Raw genomic sequence first — 13,093 nt, forward strand, 5'->3', positions numbered from 1 at the left:
CGTTACCACCCAACAATAAAGTCAACCGATCCTTCGCCGCTTTGAAACCTGGCATGTTTTTTGCTTCTTTCAATATGAAACTTCTTTTAGGCAGTAGTTTCCAAAAAAGTCCTGCTTCATCTATGTTAAAAACTTGTTGAGAAGTATAATACATAATACTCCTCTTCGATAATTTTAACAAGTTCTTTTTTGAAAGTTTCGGCTCCTTGATCTGCACTTGCGGTTTCTCCCTGGATTTCAAATCTATTCGACCAGCCCTTACAAGTTTTAAACAGTTCCAATTTTTTTAGGTGAGTTTTCTTCAGATCATCATATAATCTCTCTCTCTCTCTCTCTCTCTCTCTCTCTCTCTCTCTCTCCTCCTCTCTTTTTTTGTAATATTTAACTTAACTGAATTCTGCATTGGATATTATCTTCAATAAAATTAGTCTCTCTATTTCAATCCTAATAGGCGGCCTAGCCCTAGTTGCTTGCAGTGGAACAGCTGTCTTTCCCGCTGTTAAAATTAATTCTTTATTTTTTATAATTGTTCTTACAGTTAAACTTGCCAGTCCTAAATATGGCACACATCTGCTTGTTGTTGACCGGAATCGATTTGCTACAAAACGTCTAATTTAACTTACAAATTCAGTCTTTTTCTTACATTTATAGTCTTCATACTGCGTCCAGAAGCTGTTGCTTTTTCGTTCTTATTCGAAAATGTAACTGCACTGGCTGCATTAATTATGATACAATGTTCGAGTAAACTGTTCGTTATGGATGATATCTAACACTGTATCGAGTGATGACTAGACTTCGGATAAATGCATAATGCAAATATTACAAGCAATATATTTGATCATTTTTTAAAATGTTACTCTCGGAACTATGTAACAAGTCACAGTACTGCAAGAAATTAGTGTGCGAGAAAATTTTACAGAGTGTGGGAAAATTTCTCAAGTTGGCGTGGGAAACGTTTTAATGCTGTTTTGCTATTCATTTTCAAGCTATCGACTCCATCAAATGAAACAATTTCGTTAAATATGCCAAAAATGCAATCTGTAAAAGAGCATTATAGTGATTTGTGACAGCGTTATAACATAAGAACAGCGTTATCAAATCAGTGTAAAGCAAACCGCGTTATAACGAGGGCCTACTGTACTGGAATCTCTCTTTCCAAGTTTCAAGACGTCACAGCATAGAACAAACACCTCACACTCCTATATTATCCCACAATCTAGGTTGTGGGTATTAGATCCCAGTGATGCTAACTGATGGCCAGCACCATCAAATGGTGCAAAAAAAAAAAAAAAAAAAAACACATCTAAACATCTGTGGAATAAGGAGTATAAGAATGTGACACAAAACAGAAGTTAACTCTGGAACACGCAGATAAGGTGAAGAAATTCCATCATGACCTACATCCAAAATAAATTGTAAAAGTCTGTTCACAATAAACAATGATTGTTCAGGATCCTTCTAATGTCATTCTGTCAAAAGTCTAAGGGATACACTGAGCAGTAACTGTTCGGTATGATAAGAGTAAATGTACAAAGATTACTGGTGCAAGGATTAACAGTCAAAATTGTCTAGAAAATTACTCCATCAAAAAAATTAAATAAATAGCCATAAGGTTTTCTCTCTTTTTATTTTTTAAATTCTGATTTGACAATAATTTCACTCTGATGTTGGGCAAGGTCAAAGCAATTATGAACAAATTAATATTTAAAAACATCTACATACAGTTTTTATTTTTTATAAATTTTCAAAACTGACTCATGAGCCCACATACATTTAGTAAACTCACTCAGGAATTTTATCCTGAACAACCTTAACATAATTTCTGGTAAAAAAAAAAAAAAAAAAAAAAAAAAAATCCGACACTAGTTTTATATAAAGGATTTCATCCTTAAGAGCAATTTCCTGACATGACCTACACAAATATTAGGATCAGAAGATTTGAAACAGTCCAACCCATGAAAAGTGGAACAGAAATCATTCAAATCATCACATTTCATTCATTACTGAATGACTAACAGATTTCTTTTTGTAAGGTATCATTGTCAATGCAGCTACTACCAACTCCCATGACAATGCACCATCCAACAATTCTTGACTAACAAAAACATTCTTAATGACAAAATGTCTTCTACTGACTTTAAATAGTCTGTTAAAATAAATGACACAAAATTAGAAATTAAAAATAAATTATAAATATGTACAAGAATTTAAAATCATTGACTGTGTACAATAAATAAAATGGGATTATATACAATTAAAATATAAAATAAAACAACCAAATAAAAGCACTAAAACAATCGTGCACTGTATGTAAGACAAGAGGCTTTTGAGGGGGCAGGCTTCTTCTTCATCTTGATAAAGATCAATGTCAGTGAACCAAATATACACTGCAAAGGAAAATCCCTCCCATGCATGTGCGAACAATCAGTTTCTTGTTTTATAGTAACTTTTTTTTTTTTTTGTTTAGAAATCACGAAAATGATCGGCAAATGCAAGAGTTGTGCTTTCAATTAAACAAAAACTTGAAATTATTCAAAAGTTTGAAAACGGTGCATCCGTTAAATCTTTAAAGACCAATTATAATGATGGTGACCAAACCATACGCGACATTGTAAAAAGCTATGGAAACTAATAGATATAAAATTGACATTGTAAAAAATAAAGGAAAACATTGTATTTGACACATGAGTAGTGTGTGGCAAGTTTTTTTCGTCTTTTATCTATTGCCATACTTTTTATGTACTTGCTGAATATTTTTCAATATAGTAAGTCCCTGACTTACATAGCTTCGGACTTACGTTACGTTATTTATAAGACAAGATTTCAGTCATATAAAAAAAGGGGGGGGGGACACATTTCACTATAAAATGCAAAAACCCACAGAATTTCAGCTATCAGTATTATTGCAAATGCAATAAGATCGAGTTTACTACCCGTTTATAATGAATTGCACTAACAGAAAAACCCAATAACCAGGAAAGTGCAAATTGTTTTTATTGTTTTATGGCAGTGACCTCTAGAAATGTGCTTTAGTAAAATGTGAGCTCAGGTGGGGGTGATAATAGTGAGCTTTCACCTTAATCCTGTGAAGTTCTTTTCAGAAAATTTAATTTTGACTGTTATCATGGTGCCGACTAAGAGAATAAGTGACAGCGGTATTAGTAAGCTATCAAGAAAAGGAAAGCAGTTGAGTTGGATCAGAAAATCAAAATAATAAGGATGTATGAAAATGGCCAAACATTAACAAGTATCGTGCGGAATTCAGATCTGTCAGCAGCAACGGTGAACACAATAAAGGAGAAAGAGAATAAGAGAAGTGGTCAGCACCAATGAAGTCAACTATAATAACCAAGGCTATGAAATTCATACTTCATCAGTTTTTACAGTACAATAACATGCATTTTTCCCCCCTTCCTTTTATGTTTTCTTTTCTTATCTGCCACTCCGGCTACTTCACTGCTGTCCCCAGATAAAGTATTTAATTGAACTAATTAAAAAAATATATAACTATTTTTCTATATATATAACTAATTAATTGAAAAATATATACCTATTTTTCTTCATTCTTCTGAGGATATTATGTGGTTTTTTGTAATTTTGGCATATCAAGGATATAGTAGCAATATTTTATTAGTCATTCACGAGTTCCGTAAAATTCGACTCACGTAAGAAGTCCTGGAACGTATCTCTTAGTATGTCGGGGACTTACTGTATTTTTGGATTAAACAGGAAATCGATTATCCGGGATGTTTTATTTATTATCTATCCCAGAAAATCAAGAGTCTACTGTATATATTTGGTTCACGGTAGTTGAGCTTTATCAAACTGAAGACTCACTACCTCGAAAGCTTCTCGTCACATATACAGTGCATGCATGTTTTTAATGCTCTTATTTGGTAGTTTTATTTTATATTTTAAATGTATATAATCCCCTTTTATTTATTGTCCATAGTCAGTGATTTTAAATTCTTGTATATATTTATAATTTATTTTTAATTTCTAATTTTGTATAATCGATTATTTTAATAAACTGTTGGAAGTCAGTAGAAAAAATATTTTGTTTTATGTCTAATCCTGATGCCTGAGGACTCTGCTCTAATAAAAACATTCTTGTCGTGCACACCCAACATAATCATTCACCAGATTTTGCATTAAAGGAGGATATGAAAAGAAAATGATTTGGGTTGATTCAGAAATCCAATCAAACATGTTTGCCCTCCTAAAAAGTATTCACTTTTGTAAATGCTATTAGGTGGGTCCTTGGACCTTTATCTTAGCATCTTCCATTATACTGGCCTGCATAGATTGATTTTGATATGGAAATAAGATGGTATTTCTGGGTGTACTTTTGGTGTTAATTCTAAAAATGCAAGCTGGTTTTACCTATCACATACAGTAAGAATTTTTTTCTTAGATAATCACTCCACATATAAGTGATATGCATCCTATTTCCTTTGCCACTGACAGGTACAGACATACCTAGATATATTTAGACATGTGCAAATCAGGTACCTATACATTAATATGTATAGGTACCTGATTTGCATACTATTTTATATACAGACCTGTGAAGTGTTTCTTCTGCATTTAGTTATTTTCTGGTGCAGTCGTGCTAACTAGTATTTGCTTCCGAAGCAATTTTCATATTCTGCGTCTTTGACAATGGCAACTTGTGGTTGTTTGTGTTGTTGAAAAATCCAAATGTATTTTGTTATATTTGTAACAAAATTAAATTGAAGTTCAAGTACAAAATGCATGTACTTGAACATGCAAGATCGACAGCATGATCAAATAAAGCTGCATATTGAAGTATTAAAAAAACATTTATTTATAATTTTTATTTTCAATTATGTTTCGAAAAACTAAAGTATTCATAATTAATAAATATTGATTTATTGTGGATTATCTCACACACTCCATGGATCATCTTGCGCACCCAACTTTGGAGACCACCGATCTAGACGATGTGAACTATTATGACAAAGAAATTCACGACTCTGAACCATAGCAGTTTACACAAAGCAGACTTCATGATCTTGTGAGAAATTTAAATCAACCCAAAGGGCCTGCAGAGCTTTTAGGATCAAGACTGAAATCTAAGCAAGCAACTGTTCCTGCTGGCTCAAGGAACATTTGCTTTGTGGTATTAACCATTGTGAAAAAGAACTGGCAACAACATTCTTGCAGTTACGAACTCTTTTTGAATTTTCTGCTAACCAATAAAGTGGAAGCTACTTATTGATTAATTGAAGCAATGCCTCAAAGGAGTTGTCCTTCATTAATGGAAACAAGTATGCACACATTGCTGTAGTCCATTCATAACATTTAAAAGAAAACTATGAAATTGTTAAACTTCTTTTGGAAAAAAATTACGACAAAGATCATGGTTGGTTAGTGTGTGGAGATTTGAAAGATATTAGTCTGCTTTTTGGCCAACAAACTAGTTACACCAAAACGCCTTGCTTCCAGTGCGAGTGGGATAGTCAAGCAAGAAGTGAACATAGGGAAAGGAAAATGCCACTAAAAAGAAAGTCTTTGACATAAAGTTCAAAGAACATTAAAGATGAACCACTAGTATATTAAAACAAAGTACTGTTACTTCCTCTGCATATAAAATTAGGTTTAATGAAACAGTTCATCCAAGCCCCGAATAAAGAAGGAAAATTTTTCAAGTACGTTTCACTAAATTCCCATCACTTATATATGAAAAAATATGAGGCCCAACAAAAATTCAAAGCAGGAATTTTTAGTGGAACACATAATTGCAAGCTGCTGCTGCTACACTCTGTATATGAAGAATCCATGAACTGAAAGAGACATTAGACTGGCTTTAAAAATGTAGGATGTAATTTATTGGGAAACAATAAACACCCAGATTACAAGATGATTTGGCTGGGAAAGTTGGGAAAACTAGGCTGCAATTTGAGTGTTAGGGCACACTTCTTGTATTCTCATTTCAATTATTTCCCAGAAAATTTGGGTAGTTTAAGCAATAGAAAGGAAAAGTAATAGTAAGGAAAAGATTTTATCAGGATATAAAATAAATGGGGAAAAGAAGAAGGTACCGGGGGGTCATGGAATGTCAATATGAGATTTGACTACTGTGCATATGAAAAAGAGGACCAGTCACCAAACCTAGCTGCCAAAAGAAGTCAAAAATGTAAGTTTAACTGAATCTATTGTATAAAAACTCCAGTTTGTGGCAATCTATGTCTGACAGGAGGAAATGGCCTTTGTTATTTCTGTTTTTATGTATAATTATCAGTATTTTTTATACTGATATGAACTGTATATATATATACAGGGCGTCCAAAAAAAATTTATGCACACTTTATCAGCCGTTTTTATCTTTTTTTTTTTTTAGTAACCTCTTTTCTTTTTCAGTTGCAAGTTGGTGGTAATAATGGAGAAGACCAGCTTACATTTGAACAGCGGAAATTTGTGTTGAAGTGGTATTGGTAGTCGGAAAATATTAGCATTAGCATTAGTAGAGGCATTTGATGCAAGAAAGCAAGCTTATGCAGCATCAGCCAAAAAAAAAAAAAAAACCCCCACTTCCACTTCACCCCTCTGTTCGTTCAAAATACCTGTCCAGCTGAGCCTTAAACTTATTTAGGCTATCAACCTCCACCACAAGGGATGGCAGTCTGTTCCACCAACCAACCACCCGCTGGCTAAAGGCAAATTTCCGCACGTCTATCCTACATCTGTCTTTCCTCAATTTGAATTTATGCCCTCTCAGGTGATTTTTCTGAGCTAGAGGAAGAATCCCATCAGCATTGAGCATGCTTAAACCATTCAAGGCTTTATACACCTCTATCAGATCACCTCGCTGGTGCCTAGTCTCCAGACACTGTAATTTGCAAAACTTAAGCCTTTCTTCGTAAGAGCACCCCTTTGTTCTTAGGAGTGCGTAAGAGCACTCCTTTCTTCGTAAGAGCACCCCTCTCTCAACGAAGTCCAGAGACAGTTTAGGAGTGAATACCAACACTGAAGCACCAACACGTCTCACAATTTCGCATATTCGTGATAAGTTTGAAGCAGATGGCACTGTGCAAAATGTACACAGGCAACGATCAGGAAGACCTCGCACATCCACGAGCCCTACAAGAGATGCTGGAATTTTCAGGACAAACACCAAGCTAATCTGTCCGACAAGTTGCTTGTGAAGCGGCAATCCCAAATCCAGTGTGCATAACATTTTAAAGTGTGCGAAATGGAAAAGCTATATTCTAAGATTAGTGTAGGCTCTGAATGAAGATGATCCTGATCGTAGGGTTGAATTTTGCAAGTAGTTTTTAAGAAAATCTGCAGAGAATGCTCTGTTTGCCAATAAGATCGTTTGGAGTTATGAGGAAACATTCAAGTTGAATGGCACAATTAATCGCAACAATTGTTCATACTGGGCAACCGAGAATCCACACATTACTTAGAAACAACAGGCGAATTTACCAGGCATTATAGTGTGGTGTGTATTATCATCCTTGGGTTTGATTGGACCATTCTTTTATTTATGCAACTGTTAGTGGTGCTGTTTACTTCCACTTGCTTTAGGAATCAATTGTCCCACACATCAATTTGAGGATGATGATGAATTTTATTTTCAACACGATGGGGTACTTCCCCATTTCCATCGCGATGTTAGGGCTTATCTGGATGAAACTTTCCCAAACAGATGGACTGGACGAAGATGCAGTGTTGTGTTCACTCCACGTTCTTCAGATCTAACGTCATTGGATTTTTATTTTTGAGGATACCTCAAAGATAAAGTTTATGCCACAAAACCAGTAACAGTTGCTGAATTATGGCAAGTTATTGAAGCAGAATGTGCAGCAATATCAAGCAGTATCTCAGGTGATGTATGCACTTCAGTTTCTTCTTGACGATGTCAACAATGCCTGGATGACAATGGAGGACAATTTGAACATTTGCATTAATGGATATTTTTTTTTCACATTTTTTTTTTTCATTATAAAATTATAAAATTGAATTTATGAAAATAAACATAGAAGTTATTAACAATCAAAGTGTGTATACATTTTTTTGGACACCCTCTATATATATATATATTTTTTTTTTTTTTTTTTTTAAATTTAAAATATTCTGATGTGATAGAGCAAATTTCTATAACTTTTCAAATTTACATTAAAAAGCAGTTCAAATTACTTATCAGCAGTAAAACATCAGAGAACTTTTCTTAAAATACAAACCAGTAACCAATTTATTTTTAAATAAAATGCTTGGGTATTTATCCTTTAGTACCAGTTTTTAAAAAATAAGTTCCCTCTCTGTTTTAGGAATATATTTTGGGTCCACGTCAATTCGTATGTGACAATTCGGTGCATGACAGTTCAGTGTACAAGACAATTTGGTGAAAGACAACTGGTGGCTATGACCATTTGGCGTATCACAGAGATCAGAAATTAACAAAAATCTGTGAAGTAAAAGGCTTAGGAAAGAAGAGAAATTTTGGTGACTTAGAAAGGAGGAATGTAGAGATTTATAAAAAGATAATATTTTTTTATCCATTTATTCTATATAAAAGGATTCACACTGATTCTTCTCATAGGCAGGTTGGAAAGAAAGTACGTGGATATTTCAGCATGACTGTCCATATTCTAATACCTTTAATCCAGGTAAGATAATTAATTAATTTTTTTTTTAACATACCTGCTCAGGTGAATCCTATGCTTTTCCAGGAGCATAAATTGGTTGGGAAACTAGAAGAAAGTTATGGATGCAGAACAATTAAAGGAACAGACCATCGTCTGTTCCTTTAATTGTTCGCACCATCCCATTAGTCACGAGTGTGAAGAGTGTCGCTGTGGTCGTGGAAGTGTATGGACGCATCTGCACGAAGCTCCACTTGATGTAAACGGCGGACAATGATATTGCGGACAATGATTTGATCTTCAATTTAGGCAAGTATTACAACATGGATTTTTCAGGTGTGAAGAGTAGCACAGATGAACGTAAATAAAGTAAGTCAGGCAAGAATAGTTTTTGTGATTGTATTTGCCTATTTTTGCTCTTTTGAGTGTTTTTGTTCAGCGCGATCACTACAGCTTCAGCGGTAGCGAGCCCACTGGCATAGCCACTGATTTGAGTACATCTCAAAAGTCCAAAAATTTTAATATATATTATACTTCACTCACAGACCTGTAAAATCTATTCAGATGGATCAAAAACTGAGACACACAAGTCGGTGCTGCGTCAATCTTTCCCTCATTCACCACTTCTGTGTTATTATCTGGAGAATGCAGTATCTTCACTGCTGAGCTCTGCCATAAACTTAGCTCTGGATCACATTATTGAACTTTTAATTACACCTGCTTTAATATACACTGAATCACTCAGTGCTGTCTCTGCTATAAGTAGTAATACCAACCCCTCTCACCCTGTAATAAAGCAAGTTCATTTAAGTTAATTGCTTGTAATGAGAGAAACTGAACTGTGGCATTCTGCTGGATCCTGGAGCCTTCTGGAATAGCAAGAAATGAGAGAGAAGATCTTGCAACCAAACCGACTTTTCAAGCTCCATATACCGATTACAAACATAATGAAAGACTAATGATTGGGCATACTGACCTCACTCATCTGTGCCTATTAATGAATGACAGTACTCTCCAATGCACATCACGTCATGTACAACTGAATGTTCGGCATTTGTTAGTGGACTGCCCTAAGTTTCTAAATATCCGTTCAAACATCTTTGAACCATCTGCTAATGCACAGTCATCATTAACATTATTGCAGATTCTTGGAGATAATCCTAATAAAACAGAACTGTTTACCTTTCTGAACTGCTTAGGAATATATCATAAAATATAACAGGTATTTTAAATAAAGTTAGTATTTCATTATTAACCATTAGAAAGACACAATATGGCCCTGGCAGCCCGTGTGTCATTAAACTCCATCGCAACAACAACATCAAAAATAAACTGAGCGCACCCTGATAAACACAGGATCATGGAGCTCTCAAGGTCAAGAAACAAATGACTGAAGGCAGTGTTGCTAATATATGAAGATTCAGTATACAAATTCCCAGCATTTACTCCTAACTTAGTGCATTCAATAATACAACTTGTGACGACTTTAAAGCCCAAAAAAAACTTTGTAACCATGTTATAAACTTAGAAAACAAATACTGTGAAGTTGATTTTATTGTTTAAAATGAAATCAAAAGCTTAATAATCATTGATTTTGGAGAATGCAGTAGTGATTCTGAAAGCGATAGCAGTGACAGTAGTTTATTAGACAACAGTGATTTGGAAGGCATTGACCCACTCTAAATATCAACAAAATACATATTTTGTGAGTAAATAAAATTTCTTTTCTGTTTATTTTTATATGTTAATGTATAGCTCTTTTCATTGATTTACTTTTTTCCTTTTTAATTTTTTATTACAATTATTTAATTTTTGTAACAATAAATGTTTTTCTTATTTAATTGATTTTATTTCTGTAACTGAATAAAATATATATCAATGTTTTCTAAAGCAAGAAAGAAGCTAGTAGTTTTCCGATCCACCTAACACTGCTTCAATAGCATCAGCAAATATTCTTGCTCCCTTTCTGTTTAAGTGTATCCCATCCCTATAGAAGCAGTCTCTCCTGTCAACAAGCAGAGACCACACTGAGAAAAATTCTACCACATGAGCCTTACAAAATCTCTTCAGAGCCGAATTGATTGACAAGGCTCTCACCCTATACCCCCTCCTATCGCTTTGAGCAGAATTGCAGACACTTACAAATTTAACCGTAACTCGTGACTTTTTTTCAACATTGCCCTGTACTTGTTAAGTAAATCTGCAGATCTACTCTTAATATCATTAGTTCTAACATGTACAACAGTATCGCCTTTTATGCCCTTAAAAGATGGTCCTGTTCTACCTAACCTTTTTGCACAGTATATTTCCCTTTTCCCTGACAATAGTCACTGACAAAAACTAACTCCTGTGGGATCAGTGAATTTAATTTTCTTGTAATTAATTGTGTGTCTAAGGTGTAGTTTGGTTACATAGCATTGGAGGTATTTTTCTTGTCTACTTGATAAATGCAATTTTCTTTAAATACTATTAAAAATATATATATAATAATAATAAAAGAGTATTTTGTTCCCTCCTCTAGAGAGTATGACACCAGAGATGTTGATATAAAATCCCTGGAACCAGATAGTAAAGGTGCTCCTCAGAATTTCCTATCAAGTGATAGTGAAAGTGCTGACGGCAGAGATGTCCAGAGTGTAAAGAATTCAGAACTGAAGTCTAGATTTGAGAAACAACAAGAAAAGGCAAGTACTGCATATGTACAGGGGGTGGACAAAATAATGGAAACACGTGATAGTAGTAGTTTTTTAATGGCTGTATGGCATATTATGAACAAGCAGTGATATTTTTTTTTTTTTTTTTTTGTTTCTTTCAGGTAATAATGTGAAAGAAAGATGATAAAAGTTGATATTTATTTAGAGGTGAGGTGATATAAAAAGTACACAAAGAATATGACCGACCTGTCTGAATTCCAAATAGATCAAATTGTTGATGCACATTTAACAGGAACATTGGTGACTATATATATAACTGCTGATTTGCTTAATGTATCCAGAGCTTATTCGATACATTAAGCAAATCTGCGTAATGTATCGAAAATGATATCTGCATTCACCAAGTGTGGAAAAACTAAACCTGATAGGACAAATTGTGGCAGATAATTGAAGCTGACTGATAGAGACCACCGGACATTGAGAAGGATTGTATTCTGAAAATATAAAACTATTGTCTCAAAAATAACTGCAGAACTTGTGTGTCTCAGCAATTCAATTTCTTGCTAAACAGTTCAGCAAGATCTTCATAAAGCTGAAATTTATGATAATCTTCTGTTGCTGAGCCAATCGTTACTGATGGTAATGCTAAAAAGAGGATGCAGTGATGTAAGGAGCACAAAAACTAGACTCTTGGTGATTGGAAGCATCATATTTTCAGATGATTCATCATTTACACTTTTTCTAACATCATGGAGATTATGTTTGGAAAATGCCAAAGGAAGTACATCATTCTGACTGTCTTCTGTCAGCTGTCAAACATGGAGGAGGTTCAACAATGGATTCAGCAGCAATGTCTTGGTATTCTTTAGCTCCTATCATCACCCTGAACAGGTGAATTACTGCCACTGATTACCTTGATATGCTGAGTGACCAATTCATCCCATGTTTCAAACATGGTTTCCCATAAATGATGCTATGTTTCAAGGTGATAATGCTCCAATTCACACAGCCAAATATGCCCTTGGTTTGGGGCGAATGAAATTGAGGCTTAGCATCTCCCATGACCTGCACAATCACCAGACTTAAAAATGTTATTGAGCCACGTTGGTCATATTTGGAGAGGAAAATGAGAAGCACATTTCTTCTACCTTCATCACTCAAAGAGCTTGAAACATTCCTGAATGGAGAAATGGCCCCTGAGTGCCAAGTGATTTTTCTTAAGCGAATTATAAAGTGATCTTTCCAAGTGATTTTGTTCTGTTTCATTTCTAGCCACTCTGTTATACTCAGTTCATAGTAAGTGGTTCTTCACTTAGCAGATTTTAAGTAGAACCCAGGAAGAAAAATCACCTTTCTTTTCTTAGGATATCTGTTTTCTCACTAACAAACTAATCCTCCAGCCGCTTGGTCACTAGGTGGCACTGCTCCTACCTCTCCGTGGTGGGGCCAGAAACCTGAAAGGAAAAATAACCCTTTCAGGGCTAAAAGGAGCAAAAATGGACTTGACAAACCAGGCTTCTCCTGGAATTATGGATTAAACTGATCATAATTGGCAGCAAGATGATCCTAATCCATCTACTGCCAAAAGACAAAAGAAAGATGTGACCCAAACCATCTCTCCACTCTTTCTAATTTTTCATTCCCTATCAGACCAGCCAGTTAGTAAACTTTCTCCCTTTGTTATACAGAGGTGTCTAGAACATATAGCTGGTCCACCGAAAATGGTTTGCCGCTTGAAATCAGGCGAACTACTGATAGAAACGACAAATCATCGACATTCTGAGCTTCTTCTTGAAACCACAACTTTTGGAGGGATTCCCATCAAAA

The 13,093-nt window shown here is 34.7% G+C and overlaps 1 protein-coding gene across 1 annotated transcript in view; it reads left to right on the forward strand.

Moving 5' to 3' along the window:
- Window positions 1–13,093, forward strand: part of LOC150083259 (U3 small nucleolar ribonucleoprotein MPP10) — a 184,136-nt gene that overhangs the window by 82,583 nt on the left and 88,460 nt on the right. The window contains exon 4 of the mRNA XM_090378453.1: window positions 11,134–11,296. Coding sequence (XP_090234579.1) covers window positions 11,134–11,296 — 163 coding nt within the window. The remainder of the gene's footprint in view (window positions 1–11,133; window positions 11,297–13,093) is intronic.

This window comes from Mastigoproctus giganteus, chromosome 7 (assembly GCF_048544385.1).
Source record: "Mastigoproctus giganteus isolate SK-2022 chromosome 7, ASM4854438v1, whole genome shotgun sequence".
In the NCBI taxonomy this organism is placed as follows: Eukaryota; Metazoa; Arthropoda; class Arachnida; order Uropygi; family Thelyphonidae; genus Mastigoproctus; species Mastigoproctus giganteus.